We start from the raw sequence: 25836 nt of genomic DNA on the forward strand, positions 1-25836 counted from the left end.
GATGAACGGTCAATTACAGTCATTGAGAGCATCAAGAGGGCACATCATCATTGGGAGGTTGATGCTCTTGATGACCAGTCTGTCTTCCTCTTGATGACTGGAATATACCGGTCATCAAGATAGATCTATCCTCCTGATGATTGGTCTATTCTAGTATTTGAGATGAATTTATCCTCTTGATTACCAGAATGCCAGTCATCGAGAAAGATGTATCCTCCTGATGACAGGTCTATTCTGGTCATTCAGAGAGATGTATCCTCTTCAAGACCGGTCTATTCCGGTCATTGAGAGGGATGTGGCCTCTCAATGACCAGTCTGTACCGGTCATTGAGAGGATTGATTCCTCCAGATGGCCGGAGTGTCTCAAGCTGGCCACCTGTCGTTGCACGGCCCCCCCGTGTGCAGATAGTTTTTGAGGGAAGCTGGTGGCCCACACGGAGGGGGGCCCAACTTCCAGTGACGTTGAGTCAACGGAAATTCCCGTGCACAACAAGTTTCCCTCCGTGCGCAAAGTAGATCCGTTTAAATTTGTGAAACCAAATATACTGGTCTTTGGGGTATATGTAATGCATTCATTTAGAAGCTGATATCATTAGAGATTTTGGCTCAACCCAGGACAGTGAAATTCATACATAGCAATGCTGTGCCAAATCATCCACCACTGAACATGAGGTTATTGTATTGCGTAATTTTACAACAGATGTATCATGAGATACTGCACAGATGCAAATTTTGATCATTTACATTGCCAATCAGGGTGTACAACAAAGGCTTCAATGCCTGTGAATTGGTCAAAATACCTAGCAAATCAGTCATCCGATGTGCTAGGCACAGACATGATATGAGAATTTTTAGAAGATGGGTAGTTTAAAATTAAAGCAAGTATTATTCAAGTTGAAATTGGTATAGCGTTGTAGGTCCCACAGAGTATGAGGAAGGTATTTCCATTGAACCTCACAGAGTTGGAGTGTGCAAGAACAGTTGAGTCAATAGCAGGAGGAAGATGACACACCCAACAGCCTCCAATTATTTCAAATGCTACATACACCAAGCATTGGGGGCAATATTAAAGTTTTGCAACATCTTGATTCCAAATTATAATGTGTGGTCATTTTCATGAGATTTTTTTTCTTCTTTGAAATAAGGAGTCATGTAAAAACTGCTAAATGTCCTGTGTTGTGTTTTGGTTTTTTGGTAAGACATTATACTACACGTTACAATGATTACATGTACCAATTTTCTGGACTAATTTGTTCAGGAAGATTGACCTTTATCTCTATTCTTTCTGCACAATCAGCCCTCTGTACTACTTCCATTGCTAGTTCAACAAGGGAGGAGACAATTAAGCGTTCAAGGGCCGAGTTCTGTTGCTACAAATTAAGAGGATGTCATGATCATCAAATCTGGCCAGTCTGTACAACCAGACATTGGCCAGCCTGAACGGCACGAAGGGCAGCAGCAGCAACAGCATGACCTCTGCGGCCTCTGTTCTTGGTGAACCGGGCCCAATCTACAACTGGTACACCGTTGGCTTCTTCATTGTCTTCCTCATCACCATCTCCTCCATACTCAATGCCATTGGCATCGACCTCCAGAAACTCGGACTCGATAAACAGTCCAAATCAGCCGCCGGGGCTGCTTGGACGGTCGCTCTACATCCTCTCCCAAGTCATGGGTAGCACTATGGCCCTACAGTACATGCAATCAGGTAAGTAGTACCAGTTTTTTTCTCTTGTTTGTTGGTTGAAAGTCAAACCTGAATTCTGTTTTTTTTTTTTTTTTTTTTTTTTTCTTGCTTGAAATAACAGAGTATATGGTGCCTCTAGGATTGAGCTGATCGATCTTCAAATTTCTATCTCCAACATGGCTACTCGGGATAAAGATCACCACGCTAGATGCGGTCCGGACGCCAGTGTTGATATCAGGGGTTGTTGGGGTCATTGGGTTTGGGAACATCCAACAGGCGGAGATCAACGAGGAGGCGAATATGTTCCTGATCTGGCTCCAGCAGAAGCTCCGGGCAGGCCTCAAAGACGTGAGCAATGCGAAAAAAGTAGTTTACAATTCCGCCGATGATGGCTCGCTGGTCTTGTTCAAGAACGAGCAGCAAGAGGAGAGCCGAGCCGAGACTGAGGCTGGATGTGTTCCTCGGCTGAGGGTTGACTGTTGGTGGCTCCCCCTCTGTCTGTCGAGCCAAGCCGGCTGCTGTGGACCCTGCTGTTCCTCCCCGAGGAAGTAACAGTGTTCCTCGGCTGCTATCCGCCCATGCCGGCCGGCGGCGCCCACCACGAGAGTGGTTGCACTGCCAACGCTGGCCACGGTGAAACACGGGCTGGCTGTATGCTGATGAGCGCATGGCTCCTTGCTTGGGCCTGCAACCCTCTTCAGGCGCAACAAACCACCCACCACCACCACGATGGCCTCCGCCTCCATTGCCACCGTCCCCTACCGCCCCCCACTCGCAACCGGCACCCCCACCGCCAGCCCAGCCTACAACTACGGCACCTCCACCGCCCAGCCAGGCCACACCGATGTCTATCTCTACTACTTCATCGTCCCCTATCTCGACGCCCACGTCCTCAGCCCGCCCTCCTGGCGCTACGCTTACATCGTCAGTCGCTCCCCTGCCGCCCGGCCCAACAACCACTGACGTGCTTCCTCTTTTTTTTTTTTTTAGTTCTGGCTCTTCATTCCTGCCGTGCTGGTCCTCTGGACGCTGGCCTACCAGCTGCACCGCCATCCGCCACCCAGAACACCCGGCCCCCCCCACCAGCCGCGCTGGAACTTCCATCCCGTCAGATGGGCCCGGGGGCTGCTCATCCGCCGGCTCATCCCGACCACCACCAGCCTCTCGACGACCCGGCGAGCACCCAATGCCCAGATCCCCCGATGGTACTCCTCCAACATCTCCATCGGCCAGGCCCTCGCCCTCCTCACCTTCTCCGCCGTCCTGCTCGCCCTCAGCCTCGTCGGCGACGACTACATCGCCCCCACCACCTGCACCTGGGGCGGCCGCTGTCCCGTCCAAGTCTTCAACCAAGGGCCCCCCAGATCCACCTACGCCCCTCTCGCCCGCCGCGCACGGGTTGGGCAAGACCCGCCTCCCCCACAAGCTGCCCATGCTCCCCACGCTCGGCGTCTGCTCCCGCGAGCGCCGGCCTCCGATCTCAACCCGAACGGCTGGGCCCCATTCACCGACCCGCTCCTCTCGGCGCCCAACGTCGATGTGCCCCGGACGATGTGGACGCTCTCCTCGCGCTTCGGCCTGCTCGCCTACGCCATGATCCCCCTCGTCGTCTCCATCGGCCTCAAATCGTGGCCCTTCAACATCTTCGCCGCCCCCTGGCTCACCCACTACGGCTTCGATCGCACCAGCATCTTCCATCGCTGGACCGGCAGACTCGTCTGGCTCTGGAGCACCATCCACACCCTCACCTTTGCCCTCCAGCTCAGCCGCGACATCAACCCTTACGGCCATACACTCCTGACGGATGTCTGGCAGTACTATCGCTTCAATTGGGGCGTGGTGGTATGTCTTGAACAATATGCCTTTCCAGGCGCTATACTTGTTTCAGGATCCCTCCCTGACGCAATCTATGTCCACAGGCTTACGTGGCCCTCACGATCACCGTCTGTTTCTCATTCAACCCGCTACGAAATCGCTATTACGAGTTTTTCTACTGCTCGCATGTGGTCCTCTCCATACTATTCCTGGTCGGTTGTGTGATCCACTACGAACCTCTGTGGGCATGGTCGGTGATCGGCTTGGTACTCTGGGGCGCCGAGCGTGCATGCAGGCTTGCCATCTGGCTCTGGTTCAACGGATTCTTTGCCTCTCCGACACGCTTTTGGTCCAATCACGCCACAACTCCTGCTCACAGCAAGCCTTACCAAGACGATGCGAAGTCTCCTGCACATCCTCCAGAAGCGTTTTCGAACAGCCATCACAGCTACCCACCCTCTTCGTGGCTCCCACCATCCCCGGGACGGACTTCGTTCCTGCCCTCGTCGTACGAAGAAGGCTCTCTGAACATTCCGCCCAAATCTTCGGCCGCCTCAGCTCAAATACCCCCTGGCTTTGCGCTGGTCCAAGTCTTGCCCGGGCAGACGCTCCGGATAACTCACAGGATGGTCAAAGATAGCAAGTGGGACATCGGGCAGTACTTGCTCTTATGCGTGCCCTCCGTATCTTGGTGGCAGACCCACCCTTACACGATCTGTTCATCGTCATCACTCTCGCAGTTTGATAGCTGTAGTCAAGGGTCTCCTGGGAAGGAAGTGGTCCTCCTTCTCCGGGCCCGACAAGGGTTCTCAAAACAGTTTTACGAATCCATCATCCGGGCCAAAGCCGATCGATTGCAGAATGATGACAACACTCAGCCCACCAATGGGATCCTCACGCGCTGTCAGATCAGTCGGCCGCTTGGAAGCTCAGGAAGGGTCGCTTGGGACTCCCTCGATAGCCTCGTCATCGTCTGTGGAGGCAGCGGAATTAGCTTTGGGATCGCTGCGCTCGAGGAGACCTGCTTCAAGATGTGCACTCGCTCGCACGCCAAGGCTCGCAAAGACATCTCAAAGTCGAACATCTCAAGGGTTCGTCTGGTTTGGATCTTCCGAGAATATGGTAAGTTTCGCATCTCTTGCTTCTCGAATGCGAAGTTCAGCATACTGAAGACTATACTACTATGTCTCTTTTAGCGCATTTAACATGGGTTGCGCCTGCCTTGAAACGCTGTTTGGCGATGGTTTCGAGTGAAGAGTTGCAGCTTGACCTCTACGTCTCAAACTCGCTGCGACGAAAGAAGCTTCCGAGCGAGCTGCAGGACTTCCCGATGGCGCCACCCGGCATTCCAGTGAACAACAAGACGGATGTGTCGGATAGTCAGACCCTACTGATCCCGCCTCACCCGCCTTTTTTGCGGCCGGAGGCCGACTCTGAGTTCTCTGCGTCGCCCCCGCGAACCTCGTTCACGGGCTCGATCGCGGTGACGGAGAGCGAGCACAGCCACGGCCTGGACTCGCAGGACGTGCCGCTGGAGTTTACCGAGTTCGAGGGCGAGGCGCGGGGCGGGACGATTGCGGAGATGATCGTGTCGGCGAATGTGAAGGACGAGGGCAAGCGGCGGCGCAAGCACACGATGACGCGCAAGAAGAAGGGCGCGGTCTTCGGCAGCCGCCGGACGGGCAGCGGGGAGGAGGCCCGGCTGGCGGCCGAAGAGAAGCTCGACCACGCCGCCGCCCACCCGATGTCGGTGGTGGGCGGCGGCGCGGAGCCCGCCAAGCTCCCACACCAACTCGAGCATGCCCCCGACCACCCCACATCGCCCTGGAAAGACGAGCTCATGCGCGAGATGGGCATCGATCTCGCCCCCCGTGAGCTCCTCGCCTTGGAGGAATTGTCCGAGCGCGTCAAGACCGGCAGGCCCCGGCTGGCAAAGATCCTCGACCAAGAGGTCGACCGCTCGCCCGGAAAAACCCTCATCGCGTGTCAGTCTCTCTCTCTCCCTTCTAATCGCCACCAAACAAAAAACACACTTGTGGCTCACTGTCTTCGTTCTCGGATACCCCGTGTAGGCTGCGGCCCCGAGTCGTTGAACGGCTTCATGCGCGCGCTGGTCGGCCGCCAGCATCTCCGGCTCGTCGATCAACACGCAGGCCACAAGGAAGTCGACATCTACACCGAGGACTTCTCCTACTAACTCATCCCCCACGCTCTCCATCTAATCTCACACGCACATCCCCAGAGGTATTTGTAAAGAACACTGAAGAATAAGAATTTTTAACTTATATGTTTTTGATCAACAACACCAACACGAAATATGTATCCCACGTGTGTGTCTCTCACCACGCGTCTCCGCCGACTTCTGGTATTACCCCCATCCCGCTTTTTATCCCCAGAACTATGTATTTAATGGGCACCAAGCCTGGACGGCCCGCTTGTACCTCCAATGTCTTACCCACATGTCTCGTCGGTGTCGGCGTGGACGTCCCTTTCTTGTTTGTTGCAAGAGGGGGAACGCTGGCTACCCTTCCTTTGTTGTACGCATATCAAAAACCAAAAAAAAAATGAGGGGAAAAAATGATCAAAAAAGGGTGAAAATTGATCAGAAACTATGGTGGTTATCCTGGAGATCAGAAATTCATCATGCCGACCCATTCAATTGCACTCAAGGGCCTGTGCCATAGGGCATGAAGATTGAAATTTTCCAAATTTATTTGCCTCAAAATTTCGTGGGACCAAAACCTGAGCCTGGCCAAAATGTAGGCTGGCACCCAAATGTGAATGGTTTCAACATTTGAACCCTCTGCTAGTTTTTCAATTTTTGTGTGCAGGGCAAATCAAACTTGAAATTTTTCAAAATTGAGGCCCATGGTACAGGCCCACGGACTCCACACAGAACATGTCATGGGAGCTTTCCTCCTCTCCTCACACGTGACAAGCACTCAACCGGTCCGCCTATTCCCTCCTTGAAGGATCGTTCCCGCGCGCGCGGGAGACATCCTTCAAGGGTGTGTTACACCCAACCAGCGGCATGCCAAACTTGCCAAACATGGCAGTTTGGCTGCCATTTACAGTTGATCGACGTTGTTCCTCTTGTCAACATTTTCTCATATCCCCCCAGGACCTAACCTAAGGGCTGGTTGGGGTGGTTGAGAGGTGGGATGGTGTCGGATTCCGGCTTTGCTGGAATGCAAACTTCAAGTCGCGCAAGGTATGGCAGCCAAACTGCCATGTTTGGCAAGTTTGGCATGCCGCTGGTTGGGTGTAACACACCCTTGAAGGGTGTCTCCCGCGCGCGCGCGGGAACGATCCTTCGAGGAGGGAACATGCCAACTACTCTGGTGCACGCACACAGAATATGCAACATCTCTTGCGCACAACACCGCTCACAAAAGAAAGAAAACAACTGTGGGAAACACCAAAAACAATAGGCCAAGAAGGGTAACTTGAATATTGGCTGGAACAAACCTTGAATATCAAACTCCACCTCTGGCCGACCTTGCAAACTTAACCAGCCCGCACCTGAAGCTTGAGGCAGAACCTCGAATGTCCCGCTCTGCCTTCCACAGCTTGAGGCATCCATAATCCTGACGTGGCAGCAGTGTGAAAACCACACTGTCATAATAGTCTATTAACTGTGACATTAAAAGGGTTTTTTTGAACATTTCTGATCAGGTGATTGGTTTTTGGACATCAGAATCAAACCAAGGATGCAGCTACTACGCTGTCAAAATAAAAGTGTGTTGGCTGGTACGATAAGGCGCTCCGCCTCTTTTCTAACTAAATTCCGGGTTGGAATGGTTACATGTGCTGGGCTTCTGCAACGTACATATCTCTTCAGCGCTCCGCCATGAGCCTGATATGATCCGCCTGGTCTACGCAAGGTCCAACCGCTCCGCTCCCGCACAGTAAACTCCACAGTTAAGTAAGAATTTGGGTGGTAAAAACTCTCCACAATGTAGTAATGCGCAAAAGTTGAGTAAGAATAGCAATAACTACAATAATACCGTGAAGTGTGTAGTACGTAGAATGATAGATAGATTAGATCAATGAGAGAAAAGCTGCCCCAGAAGTCCTTTTTCCTCCACTCCCTCTGCCCGCATAACTCCACTCCCAGCCAATGTTGTCCACATCCTTCCTTTCCCGCCCTTGCCATTACTCCACATGCATCGCTTCCCAGCCTAGTACCTCTACAATGCCTGTTCTCCCGCACCCTCTAAAAGAATTTGGGTGGTAAAAACTCTCTGCAATGTAGTAATACGCAAAATTTGAGTAAGAATAGCAATAACCACAATAATACCTTGAAGTGTGTAGTATGTAGAATGATAGATAGATTAGATCAATGAGAGAAAAGCTGCCCCAGAAGTCCTTTTTCCTCCACTCCCTCTGCCCGCATAACTCCACTCCCAGCCAATGTTGTCCACATCCTTCCTTTCCCGCCCTTGCCATTACTCCACATGCATCGCTTCCCAGCCTAGTACCTCTACAATGCCTGTTCTCCCGCACCCTCTAAAAGAATTTGGGTGGTAAAAACTCTCTGCAATGTAGTAATACGCAAAATTTGAGTAAGAATAGCAATAACCACAATAATACCTTGAAGTGTGTAGTATGTAGAATGATAGATAGATTAGATCAATGAGAGAAAAGCTGCCCCAGAAGTCCTTTTTCCTCCACTCCCTCTGCCAGCATAACTCCGCTCCCAGCCAACATCGTCCACATCCTTCCTTTCCCGCCCTTGCCATTACTCTGCATGCATTGCTTCCCAGCCTAGTACCTCTACAATGCCTGTTCTCCTGCACCCTCTGACTAGCCTCCAACCCCAGTCTCTACCTGGTGCGTCCACCCCAATTTCACCCACTTGATGCTGTCCGCTTCCGCTGCCCCAGTTCACCTGGTGCCAATCCGCACTACTCAGTCCGCCCAGGAGTTTTGCTGCAGTCCTACTCCAACTGTTCCGCTAAGTCTGCACATCTGAAGCGTGGCTCAAACCCCGTTCCCCTTGCACCCGTTTTGAGTCCCCGGTCCAGCAGCTTTCCCCGTTTGCTGACTTTCCACATGATTTGTAAGTGGTACATTCAAGGTTTCCTCAGTCTATATATGGAACGCATAAGCACACCTGCTTATTGTTTGTTTGGATATGTAGACTGAGCATTTTCTCAGCTGCCCCACTGCATTTCTGGCCGTGCTGCGGTGAGCAGACATTCTACGCTGCTTGCCTATATCACCAGGGAAGCTTTGGGGGCACTCCCCAGGGAGTGCCACAGCTTAATTTGGTGTTAGTTTTTGTCTGAACTGGGGCGGAATTTATACAATGTGATGTTAAATTGTTTAATTACTGGGAAAGAACTATAGACCAATCTGATTTGGAGTGATATATAACTATTCAAATATGTTGAATTCATCTTGAAGTCAAGTTTATGTCAATCACAACTTAAGTTCTACATTTGAAAACCAGGTAGCTCTTGCATCTCCAAACTTTTACATTGGGGCAAACTCCCTTCATCAAATATATAATATCATTCCAGAAACACAATTGCCTAGATTTGGATCAAGAAAATATCAGAAGTGCAATCATGTTTATTATTTGCACAATTGCAGGAGAAATTTATGCCGTCGGGGTACATGAGGTTGACACAGTTCACAAATAAATCAGACAAAAATGCTCCTCTGGTCTGAAGAATGTGTGATTTGTCACCCTATTGTATGGATGTACAATAGGGTGACAAATCATAGTCCATTCAGGGCAGTTACAGCTAAATTTTTCTTAAATTTTACCCTCATTTACTTGGCAGAAATTCCCCTCTGGTATGAAAAGTGTGTGATTTTTCACCCTATTGGACGCGCGTACAATAGGGTGACAAATCACACAATTTTCAGACCAGAGGGGAATTTCTTCTGAGGAAATCAGGGTGACACAGTTTGTAAACAATTCAGCTGGACATGTCACTCTGGTCTGAAAAGTGTGTGATTTGTCACCCTAGTACTATAGAGTGACAAATCACACACAAGTTACAAACTTTCCAGACCAGAGGGTAATTTTCAGCTGAATTGTTTCCAAACTGTGACACACTCATTTAATTGGTAAAAATTCACCTCTGGTCTGAAAACTGTGTGATTTGTCACCCTATTGTACGCGCGTACAATAGGGTGACAAATCAGACACTTTTCATCCCAGAGGGGAATTTTGACGAGTAAATGAGGGTAAAATTGAGGAATATTTATCTGTAAATGCCCTGATGGACTATGATTTTTCACCCTACTGTACGCGCGTACAATAGGGTGACAAATCCCACACCAATCATATTCTGTTTGGGCCGCAGCAGCAGGTAAATGAGTTTGGAATGGTCCAAACACCATTCATATTGATGTCACTCTCCAGTAAAAACAGTGTGTGAGTGGTGCTTTACACTTTAGTGAAACTTTGGTTACAGACACTTTGTGTTCTGTGGTCCAGTTGAGTTACTACTGAGTTACAGATGAGTTCCAGCTGAGTTATGGATACTTCATATATAGTTGTATATCATTTCATGTTTGATTATACATATGATGTAGTAGAAATTGCACCAATTCATGAAAAAATAAAGGTAAGGCACTCCCTGGGGAGTGCCCCCCAAGCTTCCCTCGAAAACACCACAACACTAAATTACATTAGTGGTGCTAATTGTGTAGAGTAGTAGTTAGCTGCTAATGCTTTTGACTATTAGCATTAGCTGTAATATACAGCACTGTGAAAAAACTCAAGAAACTGCTAGTTGACATGCAATATTACAAAGGCGCTTTGTAATATTTCATGTTAACTTGCAGCATTTTCTTAATTTTTTTTCACAGTGCAGCCGCTAAATCATGCTAATGCTAAATTATAGATAAATATGGCTGATTAGCTACCCATTAAATTGGCTTTAATTTGCAGCCAAAATTGCACTTTTTTTCAGATGTCTGTTAGCTTTAATTGTGATAGCTTGTATGGTACAAAATAGGGTAGTGTAGTGGCTCCAACAAATTGCTAAGTTTGTGCTAATTACACTAAATGTATTTCAATAGTTGCATTGTTAATCAAACTCCATGATCTGGATTACTTAAAATAACAAGGCAATAATGTAAACTTTTGCATGGCAGCAACGGTGAAACAATACAATATGGGATTGGTATTGGCCAATACTACGTATAGTATTGTTTTTTTGATACATCAGAATTCAATACCATGTATTGTATTGAAAAAAAGATATGATATGGTGGTATTGTATCTAAAAAACAACACCTTTTCTGGGCAATTTGCGCTCAATCCAATGGCCCCTCCCAGCAATACACTTGTATTGTATTGTATCAGAATGTATTGGCAATAAAATACCATGTATTGTATTGGTTTGGTGACTTGAGCCAATACCAATACAGTGTATTGGACTCAAAAAAAATACCAATACATGTACCGTACCATTTCACCATTGATGGCAGGCTGTGTAACATTCAATCAGGTCCACAAAACCTTGATCAGGTGTCTTGAAGAATTAATCCTGGGCACATATTGCTGACAAACGGAGCCAAAGCCTATTTTGCCTTTGCTGAGTCTTTTCCAACCAACCTGAAGTAAACACTAAAATAGGGAATTGCACTGTGAAAAAGAGAAGCTCAATTGGATTTTATTTTGTCACTCAAAAGTCAGGTTTACAAGCTATGAAAAAGCTAGATATCACAAAAGATGTGCATCAGGACAGATATAAATTCTGTCTACTGGAATAGTTGCCGGAGGCCATGGTATCACTTTTATCTACTTCGAAGCGGTGATTTGAGTAATTTCAAAATGCGGACAGGCCAGCAACCCAACATTGCACCTAAGCCGCTCTACGTCAAGAGTGCTGCCCCCATAACACTCCTGGAGAGGCTGCAAACTCCAAAACATTTGGAGTAAATATGAATTTTGCAGTGCATGACATAAGAAATTTGTGTGAATTTATTCTGCTCTGGGGCAGATTTAGCTCACACTGGAGTTATTGAAAGCAAAGCTGGCCACCTGGCAAAGTAGTAGAATGAACACTACAGGGAGTAATATTTTGTGAAATAAAAGTATCCAGTTGGAGCAGATTGAAGAAGAGAATATCCAACGGGGAAATTCAAGCAGCAATGATGGGAAAACTGAAGAAGACAAAAAAAATTCAATCTACAGTTCTGTTGGCCAAAGCGATATGCTCTTCTACATTTAGAGTAAGCGTTGAAGGGTGGCGGCCAGCTTCCAAATCACTAACTTTGTTCTCCTTCTTTTGAAAACTGTCAATCTTGCGAGCCAACTAAAAAAAGAACACCTTAAATCAATTCAAAATGATATGTTTCAAGCCGTTGAATATTTGCCAATTCAAAACAGAAAATAATCGGCTTAACTGACCATGAGGAGCATAGAATAAACTGCGTTGAAAACTGCTGTCGCGCCTGCAACGACCATTGAAAATCCTTTTAGGAAAGGCTGCCATTCTTTCTTGGTTTCAGTGCACATGTAATTCACACCAATCGTCGAATGATGCAAATCTCTAGCGGCGAGGTCCATCAAAAGACTATTGGCGTTCATGGTTCGATTAAACATTGATTGTAGGACCTCCGGTGTGCTAGTCAGATTCTGGTTGTGCAAAACAGGTTTCAAATCACCAATACTTGGCACTTTGATGGAAAATACTGAAAAGCCAGAGCCATCAGCTGAAGAGCCAGTCATGGCACCATTCTCTGGTGGAGGGCCATCAACTATAGTGCCATTAATATCAAATTTATCAGGTGGCAGTGAAGAGCTATCAAAGGTAGCTTTGAAAGCTTCAAGCATGTTGAGAACTTCTTTGTCATTGACAACTATCTGTCCTTCAGGTGACTGAATCGTTGTGGATGGGCCAATTTCTGCACGAATCCGCCGAGGCGAATTTGGTGGTAATAACACCATGTGATCTAGGATCAGCGTCACCTGTGAAATTCGTTTGATCGGAGTTCCTCGATATAGATCTTCTTGAGACGCATTATAGCCTGGCGGATATGCTGATAATGGTAAGGAATATGCTGGTATTGACAAACCCTTGGAAAGTTGCTCTATCTCAGAGCTACATCACGTATTTGTTGATTGGATCAGGTCCCATTGATTGTTGAAAAAGGCTGCATGTTTATCGTTGAATTGCTCACAGGACTTGGTAAAGCTGATCCAGCTCTGAGCTCCTGGGATGGCTGTGTCAAAAATAGCGCGAATTTTTCAGATGTGGATGAAACAAGAAGAATATAACTGTTGGGTGTTCAATGAAATTAAATATTTATTCACCTCACCGCATTCGAATCCCACGAAGTACACACTCCAGTCATATCTTGGCTCCCGTCTTCTAGTTGAGTTCGGTCCTCAAGAAGGCATGTGGCACAAATTCTAGAAGTCCATAAACCAGTGTAGTTGCAAGATGATCAATGAAGGTGTGCTAAATAAAATGCGATTTTATTGTTCATGGCGTACCCGATTGAAAGCCCGTTGGTATCGAGATTGTAATCTGATCTGACAAGATTGATCTAAAAAAATCACAATGAGCCTTTAGTAATGCTGAGGAACGCTTCGCGATTCATCCAAGACAAAATGATGATTTCTTTCTTTCTGGCTGACCGAGCAATCAAGTCTTTCAGCGCTGTAGGGGGTACTGATCCGATTCATACGCGAGCTTTCTTTGTGGTTGCGAAATTGATAAAAGCGATCAACTTTCCATTGAAACAAGCCGGGAACCGCGCGATCGCCTTCGATCCAGGTCCCAGGATAACCTACTGATTCATTGCTTGGGATAGTGAAAAAGGTCTGATAAAGCGCGACTAGACTTGGTTGGCAGGTCAGATTATCACCCCCAATAGGTTGATTGTGAAATGTCAATGATTGAAGTGATCTCATCAGACCAAAATAGAATGCGACAATAATCTGCATGTGAGCCTTGAAGTCCTCATTGTGTTTTTTACACTCCAGAGCTCAAATGCGTGGTAAAATACCTGGCGTGATTTGTTTGTCCCCTTAAGTTTTTGCATTAGTTCCAGGAAAGGATATTGAATGAGTTGAAAGATGAGTAAGGAAGATGAAGTAAAAACTTACTGGGTAAACACGTTAAAAATGACCAAACCAATGAAGGTGGACATCTTGAGAATACAGAAATACAAACAGGCGAGATAAGCTAAGCAATGTAACGGGTACAATCAGCAACCGCCTAAAAATCTTACGGAGACAAACACGACTGGAACATTAATTGAGGTATGAGCATCAGTGAGTTGGAATCAAACCGGAATCCTAGCTGATATCTAGTATCTTGTAACAAAATATGACTGACTAGTTGGAGGAATTTTTTGATTGTGGTTTTTTTCATAATCGGGTATTCATCCACCAATGAAGCAATACCCCTGACAAGTCTGGACGCCATCGTACTGATGCGAGTAGAATTTCGGCCTGTTTTGATTGAAGTTCTGGATGAGAAGCAGCACTTTTGATCTCTGATATGTAAAGCTTGACCGAGGGTAAGATTGATGGGACAAACACGCACCAGCTTGGGGCACTATAAAGCGTCTAACGATACATCAGAGAGAAGTGATCCTCTGAGATTGGAAGCCTACTATAAATCCATCCTTTGTCTTCCTGCCGGTTTCTATCACTCCGGACAAGACTTCCGGAGGTTTTCTGTGATTAGACGCTGTGATTAGACAGATGTATGTCGATGATTTGCTCTAAAAAGGGTAGGTTTGCCTGAGAAGTCCCTCCTTGCTCCCAACATACGGGCACCCGACGGGGCCGCAAATTCCCTCCTTGGAGGATGTCTCCCGCACGCGCGGGTGACATCGTTGATCATGCAACACACTTTTTTTTCAAAAAAAAAAAAAAAAAAACTTCACCCAGAAGCTAACCCAGGACATGACCCAGGACATCACCTAAACAGGAACTAACCTTTGGGCTGATCGGGGGGGATTGAGAGGTGTTGCGTTGACGATTCGTGACTTCGGCAAAACACATATGAACTCGAAGTCGCGCGAGGTTTGGCAGTGCTGACTTATCACAAGTCCCTCGCTTCAGAGGGCCCTGGTACAGCCTGGGCTGGCGCAAAGCGCCCTTGCGCGAAGCGCGACCTCCAAAGGAGGGACTTGCAGGTAAAGCCAAGAATTTGGCTTGAGAGCTTTCAGTGTTTTGGTGGGAGTTTTTTCCCGCTCCCCTTTCAGGGGTCTTCTCCTTGTGTATTCCTATCGCCTGTGGTGCCAGGTTAAAGGCCTGATTTTTCTCTTTCTTTTGGTGTCAATCACCACTTTTTCCCCCTTCACAAACTTCTTCCATCCCCCTTTGAAGTTTGTGATTTTTTTGTGTTTGGCCAGAAGTGTGTATGCAAATTCCGAGAAGATCCATTTGGACTCAATTTAAATACAGAACTCCATCATCCATCCACTTTGACTGCTGAGCAAGGGCAACACTCTCCTTCAAGTGTAGATATCACAAAAGTGACACTACATTGAAGCTGAGATGCTCAGCTATCCCGTGGACTTCAGCTTGCTGACTCACAATGAGTGCGTGCTGTGTAATGTAAATTTGATTCAAAAAGTTGGCCAAAAGCCACAAATTTCCTGAAGCTCTCACGCGGAAAAAAGCCAATAACTCATAAGCCTCCCATTGGGAATGGGAGATGCTTCACATCGGGGTGCTCCGCACCCCCAGTCCCGGGAGGCTTAGTTAAGTCAGCGCCTGCCTCTGATTGAGGGACTTGCTAGTTTGCACCTGCACTGCCACTGACTTAACTAAGCCTCCCGGGACTGCGGGTGCGGAGCACCCCAATGCAAAGCATCTCCCATTCCCAATGGGAGGCTTATGAGTTATTGGCTTTTTTCCGCATGACAGCTTCAGGAAATTTGTGGCTTTTGGCCAACTTTTTGAACCAAATTTGCATTACACAGCGCGCACTCATTGTGAGTCAGCGAGCTGAAGTCCATGGGATAGCTGAGCATTTCAGCTTCAATGTAGTGTCACTTTTGTGATATCTACACTTGAAGGAGAGTGTTGCCCTTGCTCAGCAGTCAAGGTGGATGGATGATGGAGTTCTGTATTTAAATTGAGTCCAAATGGATCTTCTTGGAATTTGCATACACACCTCTGGCCAAACACAAAAAAATCACAAACTTCAAAGGGGGATGGAAGAAGTTTGTGAAGGGGGAAAAAGTGGTGATTGACACCAAAAGAAAGAGAAAAATCAGGCCTTTAACCTGGCACCACAGGCAATAGGAATACACAAGGAGTAGACCCCTGAAAGGGGAGCGGGAAAAAACTCCCACCAAAACACTGAAAGCTCTCAAGCCAAATTCTTGGCTTTACCTGCAAGTCCCTCCTTTGGAGGTCGCGCTTCGCGCAAGGGCGCTTTGCGCCAGCCCAGGCTGTACCAGGGCCCTCTGAAGCAAGGGACTTGTGATAAGTCAGGGCAGGCAAGTGCTGTTGCAAAGCAACCCTCCGAAGGAGGGACTTGACAAGTTGCAAGCAACCTTGCGACAGTAGGCAGCAGAAGTCCGCTTTCAACCTTTTATCATGCTTTGCTCTGTAGAGGCTAAACAAACATACTTGAGGCCAAGTAGGCTTGTCCATGATGTCATCAAGAAAGATGTGTCCCTCCCCATATTTCTTCTTGTATTTTTAGCATCTAAACCTGACTGTGAGGCAACTATGGAAGAGCTGCTCAACTTTGACATGTTTCCAAATTATGGGGTAACCAATGAGATGGTAGACCCATTAATACCTTGTTATTTGGAATGGGTTTGGACCAGTGTGGTGATTTAAATGGGCAAGCATCACATAATAGGAGGGTTCAAAATTAAAATCCAGTTCTCCAGGAGCTCGCGCAGGTCCCAGATTCCAGGAAAAAAAAACCCTACCAAAAAAGAGGTTCTGGGCTATCAACTTTGAATGCCCCATGTTGGTCAAAAGCCACCTGTACTCACATTCCTGAGCATCAGGTCTGGCAGTCTGGGGTTTCAGGAAGTCCCCTCCCACAACCGGGGTCTTGAAGTTCTGCCAAAAAAAGAATCCGGCTTGGTTTCCCTGCAGTCATAATTGGAATCCATGGCATTCAAAAGGGTGTATGTACCACACACCCTACTGGAAGCACCACTCTCCTCCGTTGACCAGCACTGGCTGGTCAGCCAAAGCAGTACACACCGGCCACCAGGAGCAACATATTCCCATTAATGGCCGTTCCATTTGTTCATTGGGAGGAGTACGCTGGTCTGTTTGTTCATAATTGGGAGCTCCCCTTGATGGACTGTCATTTTGGTCATCTTGAGGAGTATGTACTCCTCAAGATGATTGGTTATTTCCAGCAAGTTAGAGGAACTTACTCCTCTCAATGACCGGTTTGTTCCAGCCATCAAGGGAGCATGTACTCCTCCCAATGACCAGAACAAACAGGTCATCGAGAGGAGTATGCACTTTTCCAGATGATTGGAACGGGCCAGTCATACAGGGAAGTGATTACTCATATCACTTTCCTTGATGAACAGTTTGTTCCGATTGTCAGGAGGAGTACATACTCCCTTGATGACCAGCCTGTCATGGCCACCAAGAGAATTAATCATTTTCCTCAATGACCGGGTTGTTCTGGTCATCTTGAGAGGTACATACATACTCCTCTCAATGTCCGGTTTGTTCCGGTCATCTTGAGGAGTACGTATATAACCGGAACAAACCGGTCATCAAGAATTATAGCAAATGGCTATTGATGGCCAGCACGGACCTGTCTTTAATTAGGGAGGAGTGTACTCCTATCAATGACCAGGCCGGCCATTAAGAATATACAGCCTACTGACCAGCCATTGGTCATGGTGGAGTGTGTATGTACTCCGCTCAATGAATGGCTTGTGCCGGCCATCAAGGGTGCAGTGAGCTGCTCCAATGGCCAGTTCTTTCTGTCATGTGTATACGGTTGAGGAGGATAGGCCCCACTATACTTGTGGGTTGGGGGTGGCCGGGGTGTGGAAAAAGTCTTTGGTGAAGTTGTTTCTTGTTTTTTCGGCCTGATTCCTGGACCTGGAACGACCCTCCTGGAGCCTCTTGCTAAGCAGGCCCCCAGGTCTCCAGGAGATCTTCCAGGTCCGATTTGTTTCCTGGATTTTCGGACCTGGACATCTTCCTAGATCAATTTTGAACCCCCCTAATGTTTACTTGGTGATTAGAGATGGCATCAGGTCCCTGTTATTAGGAGCAGGTACCCAGAAACAGGTGCCAGGTATCAGTGAAATTTCAGGCAGGTACCCGCACCCGCCACAGGTACCTGCGCACAAAGTGCCGTCCTACAGGGTAGGGATGGCGCTGGGTACCATTTTGCAGGTACCTGTCGCCTGTAGGCGGGTACCTGTCTGGAATGGCAGGTATCCGCCAGCGGGTGCGGGTTTGCCAAATTTTGTGAAAATTTGCGCAGGTACCCACACCCGCCATGGGTTCCCGGGTACAAAGTGCCATCTCTATTGGTGATAGCACAGGCAGGAATGCACATGCAGCTGAGCTCAGTGTGCATTTGGTGACATAAGCACTGAGGATGATGTCAGAAAACACAACAAAAGCTTTTGGAAATTCAAACAAACAGAAAGCATGGATTGGGACAACTTGCAGATCACAGACCACTTGAGTCTGGAGCGGAGCGGTGTGGTGATCAATTCTGGCACACGTGTCAAATCTTCCACATTGAAATCAGTGCGGAGTGCAGACAACACAGAATGGAATGGAGCAGAGTGCACAACTGAAGGCAGCAAGGCGGCGGCGCACGGAGCTTAACAGCGCAACTGGACTCAAAATAAGCAGGCCAGAACGGACTGGCTAGTGGAGGCAGTGATTGGGGGAAGCCATGGCAGCCAAATCGGGCTATGTCAGTGGGTGTAGCTGGCGCGGAGGCGGCATTTTGGATCCTGACATCATAGGCTAGACAGGGGTGTGGAAGCTAGGTAAAGGATTTCAACGGCGGAGACAACAGGAGTTAGTGTGAGAGCAGAGTTTGGTGGATGACCTGCGTGCATGTGTATAGCGCTTGGCAGATGAAAAGTGTGTGCGTTTGAATGGAGTTTGTGGATGGCATGTGTGGGAGGCGGGTGGAGGATATCTTCTAGTTCTCTTTCTTTTCTCTATAAAAACACAGTGGGGGAGGGAGGATTCTGCCTCATACTCCCCACAGACTTTCTTTTGTGATTTTTACTTTACTTTGCAGACTGTTGCACTTCTTTTATTTTGTGTATGTTGCAGAGTGGAGTTTTATGTTGCAGAATCGTTTTATATGTGTCACTGTCATTGTGTTACAGTTGTGCTTTGCAGAAGTCTTATGTTTGCTTTGCGGCTGTTTCTTGCTTTTTCTCAGAGTTTTGTGGGGCAGTTATCTTCTTTTATTTGGTGGAGCTTTATTTCTTTTTTACAGTTGACTTCTGAGTAGATTTATTACTATACTTGCTTTACTTTATTTACCCTGCTCAGAGCCATACAACATTGGTGGAGTTTTCCAAATCGCCCAACTTTCTCCGGGATAATCTTGTGGAGGATTGGTGCGGAAATTGTTGGATGGAGAGCTTCATAGATTTGATGATTTGCAAATGAAGAGAGAGAAAGAGACTAAGTATGCTATCTACAAGTGCCTGTGACAGGTGTCCCAGCCAAGATATACAAGAGTCACAACAGAAATTTTTGTTATGGTACCACCTTCTTCCACTACAGCGGAGGGTGAGAGCTGGACTGCGGCAGATCAGGTGCGTGGACTGGTAGCAGCAGTGCCGCAGCGGGTTAGCTAGGGCAGCTGAAGCGGGACCCACCAGAGGGTTGAGCTGGTGAGAGACTAGAGATGGTCATTTTGCACCCGCTGGCGGGTACCCGCCACCTTTCATGATGCAACTGTGTGCCCTGGCAGGTACCCAGGGCTGTTGTGGAGTGAATTCCTTGAGTTTTTACTAGGATTGAACATCCCACACCGCCATGGGTACCTGCGAGGGCACACAGTTGCCTTGTGAAAGGTGCAGGCGGGTACCCGCCAGCAGGTGCAAAATGACCATCTCTATGAGAGACTGGCTGTCGGGGGATAGACTGGTTTCTCTTCTCTTTCCTTTTCATCATCTTACTTACTACTCATCATTGTACTTACAATTACAGACGGTACAAGAGTATTAGGAGAGTTTTATGTGACCTTTATTTGCTTAATTGCTATTGTGTACTTTGTGTGTGCCGTGCGGAGTGCAGAACTTCATTAATTGTGGAATCTTCTGCTAAAGCTCAGGCTCACTTTGGAGCGCTGAAGATGAGTGGAACATAACAGTGCAGAGCGGACTTCATTGATAATCACTCAAGCCTGGATAAACATTCTTGAAGAAGGCAGATGCGGACATTTCTTACCGTAACCAACCGTTATTTTTACACTAGAGGAGAGCTCCTGGCCTGTAGGAACCTGAGGCAAACCTGAAGAACTGGGGAGGAGGCTTTGGCCAGGCATTAGTGGAAGCAGAGAAGAAAGTGAGAGGGCAAGCTTTTATGTCATTGGGTTTTTTAATGCTGCCTGGGGACAGAATGCAAAGCCAAAAGAGGAGGATTTTTTATTTATTTTTATTTTCTCATTAATGTGATTACTGCAACGGTGGGCCGATGCGTTACGTTACGATATTTCGGCCTAAACGCGTGACGTATCGACCGTTATTTTTAAGAAAAAGGGGTTAATTTTATCGAAAAAATATCGAATTTTCAATACTTTACGATAAATTACAATACGTTTTTGGCTGTATCTATGAAAAATGGCCGATATTTGCTGTTATTTAGGATATTTTTGCGTATTTTTGCACCCGCAGGTGTTATAGTTAACTTATTTTATACACTCGATAATCTTAATTTTCTGTATTTTAACTTATTTTTCGATACTTTACGATACTTTACAGTTACGGTTTACTGTAACGGCCCACCGTTGTGATTAGCACAGAAATGGGGAGGCTTGGGCATTAAATGGGGGATAATTTTATGAGCAATAGTATGGGCTCTAATTTACTGACTGCACACTCATGGTTTGAGTCTGAGAGGCTGTAGATCCAGGGCTCTTCCTCATCCTGCAATCAACAATGGCAAGTTCCTTATGTTATGTTATCCAGAGGGATTTTTTGTAACATAAATTTACACTGTTACCAGATAATTTGTTATTGTTACATATCTGGTAAAATTTTCCTGCACACTTTTGGATAACATAACAGGGGGGGGGATTTTCCCCTCAATACTCTGAAAAATATTGCCAGTCATGCGCTAACCGTGTTATCTGGTGAAAAAACACCGTAAAATGGGCAAACAAATCTGTGTTATCCACATGATATCCCCCTATTGTTGTGGGGGATAAGTCAACAGGTCTCATGAATCAGGAAAAAAGTAAAAAAAAAAATGTAAATGAAACATTGTTGCCGTTAGCACAACAATATTGGCACCATTATGTTATCTGTTACTTTTTGTTACGGATAACATAAATTCCCATTGTTGCTGAAATCTACCATATAGGATCCAGAAACCCCAGATCACATCTTCTTCTCCATAGACTTGACCATCATACTCCAGTACACAGCTATGATTTGTTTTGGGGATTTTTTGAATTATTTCAAATCCTAAACAATATTGAGGAATTCAATTTCCGGCTCCCAAAAGATCTTAGGTAAAAATTTGGTCCTGGGGATGGGGGGGAGGGGGGGATTGAAATCTAGTCCTCTTGATGTCTGCTACTTTTGGGAGTCGGAAATTTAATTTTTGCCAGTTGATTAGTTGTTAAGGTCTGATCTGTGGAGAGGAAGAGATGGTCTGAGGTCTGCAATTCTGGGGGTTCTGGATCCAATATGGTAGATTACCAGATGAGGAGGGAGCTTGGATATCCAGCCTCTCAAACCATGAGTGTGTGCTCTATGACATGTAAGTGATAGCCATATACATGAGAGCCTACACTGTAGAGCCTGTGCTACAGTACAATCAGTTAAGCCCTTATTATTATTATGATTCTTGAAAAGCTTGAGGGGACTGGGTTTGGCGTGTGTGGGTTGCTTGAACCGCTTTTCTGAGTGTAAGACCAATTCAAACTGTGATTTTATAAAAATCATTATAAAATCAAAATTTATGTGCAACTTCTGTCAGGGCTAGAGCGGGGCAGAGAGGTGTGACACAGAGTGAGTGGCGCGGGTTTAGGCCCAAACCTTAAAAAATGCGTAAGGTTATATCATAGAATAATAGACCCTTAGGTTATTATTACATTGATTAGACTTCCTAGCTCTTAATTCTGCTCTTGAGCTTCGTCGGTATAACCCTTCATGAAGTGGCTAACACACACCAATTCTTCTTTTTCTCACCACTTTCCACATCCTTTCCACATCCTTTCCACACCTTCTTACGCCTGTTTCTAGTACGACCTGTTCCCAAAGGGGTGTCAAACATTCATGTTATCTCTCATCTAACTACCCAACGAGAGTCCAAGTACCTCGTTGCTGGATTGCCCTGGTCTTTTGGCTTCAGGAAGCAGCATCAGACTTGTAGACTTATTCCAATCCACCATACTGTAATCATTATATTGACTTCAATGTCCGTATCACTCTTAGTAGTCTACGGCAATAGCTGAGTATGTAGCACAAGTCTGAAGTTTCGTTCGCAGCAGCGCGCGAAGGCAGCATTCAAAATGCGGGGCCACGGGGCCACCTCCTTAGCCCCTCTGACTGCGCTGGTGCATTTGGTACAGCTGAGAGGTGCGCATAATGCGCCGCGCAGTGCTGTGCAGGTCCCTTGAGACAGTTGGACCGACTTTCGGTTTCAGCCCACCAAACAGGAACCCAAAATCCCACGTTGACGAGCACCACCACCGAGTCGGCGTCTCTGCCTATTTAAATACCAGCAATCCTTCGGTACTCCACCTGATCAAGCTAGATCAAGCCCATTCATTTTTTGTCTTCCAGACGAAGATCCAATCTTTACATATCTCGCGGCAAGCATCTCAAGACTCTTCATCCTCTCTTGGGTCCCGCTATCGACCGACTGGCTATCGATTCGAACTCTAGCCGCCATTGAATTCTAGCCCGTTGAAATTTCTCGCCCAAAGAAGACTGGTCAGAAACCTCCGATTCGGACCTTTTTCGAAAGTTATTAACGAGACGTGAATACCACCTGCGACGAACGAACCGACTAAAAACAATGACGATGTTTATGTTATCGTGGTGCCACAATCCTTCGATAATCAGGATGCACAAGATCCGTCTGTTCTGCCATATGGGACTAGCACTCATGGCCGTCCTCATGCTCTCGTCTACCTCGGTCGTCCTAGCTTACTCCATCAAGATGTATCATGGCTCGTTTCTCCACTCTGTCCCCGAGATCCTGACTGCCAGCGCGGTCAGCTTCATCATCGTCGGCTTGGCTTGGCTTCCGAGTGACCAACACTTGGGCTCCTATGGGCTCCCCCTCATGCGAGCTGTTTGGCAGGAGCTCCTCTGGTCTGGTACTCTCACCCTAGGAATCGGAGGTCAGTCTTTTTTTTCTGCCCATCTTGATCTCTCCAATCGTTCGTAGTGGATTGACGACATCGCTTGATTTGCTCGGTATCTCGACTGAAGCCGCGTTGGCTTCATTGCACGAATCAACCCCTGGCTTGATGACCAGCTGCGTAAGTGATCACCAACACTGATGATAATTTCTGACGGTGGAGACTGACTTGAACGACGCTTGACGCACTCTTAGGGCCGTTACTTTATCTGCCGAGGCTACATCTTCATCTTTATCGTTACGTGGTTCGGATGGGCCATGATCGCGTTGCCGACGGCCTTGTTACTCGTCAGCGCGCTCTACCAGATGAAACGCTCACCGATCGGCGGATCCGTCTGGCAGATGGACGTCGACCGCTTTGAGTACTTCTGGCCCGGACAAACCCATCTCAAGGCCAGACGAGTCACGATGATCAGCGGACTCCCTCGCGTTCAGCCCGACCTATCTGACTTGAAATCTCACCCGGACGGCTTATCTTTCGAAAATGAGAAACAAGCCTCTTTCCATAATTTCTGATCGACCATTTCCCCCAACTTCTCCCTTTCTCTCATGCTGAACTGGTCAAGTCCCCAAACCCAAGACCCCATATCCCTCCAATCAAGGACTCACGACCGTTCCCTAGCTGCATTCCTGTTTCTCTTCTCATAGTCGATTTTCTTTGTGGTTTTCCAGCTAGGTGCTTGGTTTTCATCAAGTCTTTTTCTGAAACATTTGTTGTTGTTTTAAACAACTTGCACGTCATCTTTTGATCCATACCGAACGACTCACCTTTCACGACTCATCCCCGCCCTTGTCTCTTTCTTTCTTTCTTTCTTTTTTGGAATAACTCATCAATTGTTCGTCGCTCTCATTTGATCATGATATGCTTCTTGTCATCTTGTTGATTGACAAAGAGGACCTCGCCTGACTTGCTCCTCTTTATGCTGAATTTGTCCTCTCTATTGCTGCTCCTCCTAGCTTACTGTTTATTTACTGTCTTTATCATATATAACGCTTCATCAAACTACATTTCGTCGAAGTTTGAGCAGTGCCAGAGCTAACTGGGCTGCAGAGTGGACCCATTCAGTTGACCCCGATCTGTGGGCTGTTGCCAGGCAGCAAAACAGTGTCAGAGTAAAAAAGGTATGTAGACTGTCTTACAGCACAAGGGATGAGGGTGAGCCCAAGGCAATGTCTCCTTGGGTCTGGTAAGCCGGAGGATGAAGCAGGGCAGTTCAAAGAGAAGAGTGATTAATTGATTGGTTCACTGAATGAATGCCAGTATTGTAATTATTACACTGAGAAGGACAGATACTCACTATGCACTCCCAATGACTGGCAGGAGGGAAAACCTTTTGGTTCATACAATACTACTTCGATCCCGAAAAGGATAAAGGATATAGTAACAGCTCGTCGATAGCAATGGCATGAACACATAGGAGCTTCTTCTTGTTCGGTTTATTGCCTCTGACGATCCACACCCATACATGTACCCCTGCTGCAACGGAAAGACTTTATGTGCCTGAGTCTATGAAGTATAACTGAGTGCAGTCGAGCACGCGGGCCGTGGAGATTCATGAGTAGAGGATGATTTCGGAGTGACCTCTGTCTGCGCCTCTGACAGCAAGGTTGAGGAGCTGGACACGATTCGAGCGGGAGAGTGAATGTTCGGTAGGACCATGAGGCTTCTTTGGTCTCCTCTCACATGAACCCTTCATAGAAGAGCAACTCTTGACCAAAGGAAACTCATTACAAAATGTTGATGGAGAGGTTTGAACGATTTCGTGAGCCTATGCATCATCTTGCGAGCTCTGGTCAGGAGGCCAGTCGAGAATCAGTCGTTGAAGCCATTTATTTGCCGCAACAAGTGGGCCAACGTGGGCTTCGCTCCCGTGACTCGTCCATGTTTACTTTAGGAAATACTGAGTGGAGGCATGTCTCATCGCCATCCGGCACTCCTGTTTTGCGCCTTACCTATCACCACAAGGTATCGGAGGACAACGATCATTATAACTTGCTTAAATATCTGTTTGATGCTGTAAGATTGAGAAATATAAGGAGGCAAGGAAGCTGCCATAAGGGATTTCCCTAGCAGCCGTTCAAGCTTGTATGCATTGGCCCGGATGGACCTGCAAGGTTATGGACTACCGTTGGCGCTTAGCAACTTCGGGATGCCCAAGAAGCATTTGATGATTGTCGGGGGCTTCGTGATCCTCGTCCCCTTTTTTTGCATAGCAAGCAAGTGTGAAGTGTCGGGTGAATAAAAGCCGTTGGCTGGTGCGTCTTTCCTCTTTGAGGGTCCGCCCTGAGTTTGAGTGGGGAGCTCGCTGGGGGATTTCATGCAGGAGGAGGGCAGTCGATGATCGATCGCCGGGCAACTCCCTTGGTCCGCTTTAGGAAGCTTTGCCAGCTGGCCTCCTCGGCCTCCAGCCCAGCCAGCCAGCCCAGCCATGAGGAGTGTCCGGATCTGAGTGCTGTGACAGCCGAGGATGGTTGGGAATGGATAAGCCAGTCGTTGAGGAGCTATCTATGCACAGGGCCTGCCCGGATTCCTTAATACGTCACTCCCAGGCCCATCCTCCGCCAGCAGCTTGCCCAGAATGAATAAGCAGACAAACACGCAGCTTGGCTCTCTCCTTGGCCGCTGTTGAGCGTAATCGGTGGCGATCATCAGCTTAAAACAACCATCACTGGGCCCGGCTCAGCTCCATTCTCCCCCACAAACAATCTCCGTAAGAAACTCCATAGAGATCTACAACTGGATCAACCCTTGCCTCCTGTCTTCCATTCTGATCAGCCCTTGCAAGGGGGGATTCCACTCTCAAGTCGGGCCATCCTCTGG

The 25836-nt window shown here is 47.3% G+C and overlaps 4 protein-coding genes across 4 annotated transcripts; 3 read left to right on the forward strand and 1 right to left on the reverse strand.

Moving 5' to 3' along the window:
- Window positions 1–1469: 1469 nt before the first annotated feature.
- Window positions 1470–5699, forward strand: PtA15_10A542 (uncharacterized protein; the record flags this gene model as incomplete). Its single annotated transcript, XM_053160728.1, has 9 exons — window positions 1470–1646; window positions 2194–2338; window positions 2523–2611; window positions 2678–2862; window positions 3052–3529; window positions 3607–4624; window positions 4699–4778; window positions 5274–5487; window positions 5575–5699. The coding sequence occupies 9 exons, from the start codon at window positions 1470–1472 to the stop codon at window positions 5697–5699; spliced, it is 2511 nt and encodes an 836-aa protein (XP_053024673.1).
- Window positions 5700–11652: 5953 nt separating this feature from the next.
- On the reverse strand, window positions 11653–13421 carry PtA15_10A543 (uncharacterized protein; the record flags this gene model as incomplete). Its single annotated transcript, XM_053160729.1, has 6 exons — window positions 11653–11784; window positions 11880–12573; window positions 12653–12694; window positions 12786–12884; window positions 12969–13021; window positions 13113–13421. The coding sequence occupies 6 exons, from the start codon at window positions 13419–13421 to the stop codon at window positions 11653–11655; spliced, it is 1329 nt and encodes a 442-aa protein (XP_053024674.1).
- An 8813-nt stretch (window positions 13422–22234) lies between these two features.
- PtA15_10A544 (uncharacterized protein) lies at window positions 22235–22534 on the forward strand (the record flags this gene model as incomplete). Its single annotated transcript, XM_053160730.1, has 1 exon — window positions 22235–22534. One exon carries the CDS (start codon window positions 22235–22237, stop codon window positions 22532–22534), a length of 300 nt encoding a protein of 99 aa, XP_053024675.1.
- Window positions 22535–22667: 133 nt separating this feature from the next.
- PtA15_10A545 (uncharacterized protein) lies at window positions 22668–23531 on the forward strand (the record flags this gene model as incomplete). Its single annotated transcript, XM_053160731.1, has 3 exons — window positions 22668–22995; window positions 23087–23136; window positions 23211–23531. 3 exons carry the CDS (start codon window positions 22668–22670, stop codon window positions 23529–23531), a joined length of 699 nt encoding a protein of 232 aa, XP_053024676.1.
- Between the last annotated feature and the right edge of the window lie 2305 nt (window positions 23532–25836).

Source organism: Puccinia triticina, chromosome 10A (genome assembly GCF_026914185.1).
Source record: "Puccinia triticina chromosome 10A, complete sequence".
Taxonomy (NCBI): domain Eukaryota; kingdom Fungi; phylum Basidiomycota; class Pucciniomycetes; order Pucciniales; family Pucciniaceae; genus Puccinia; species Puccinia triticina.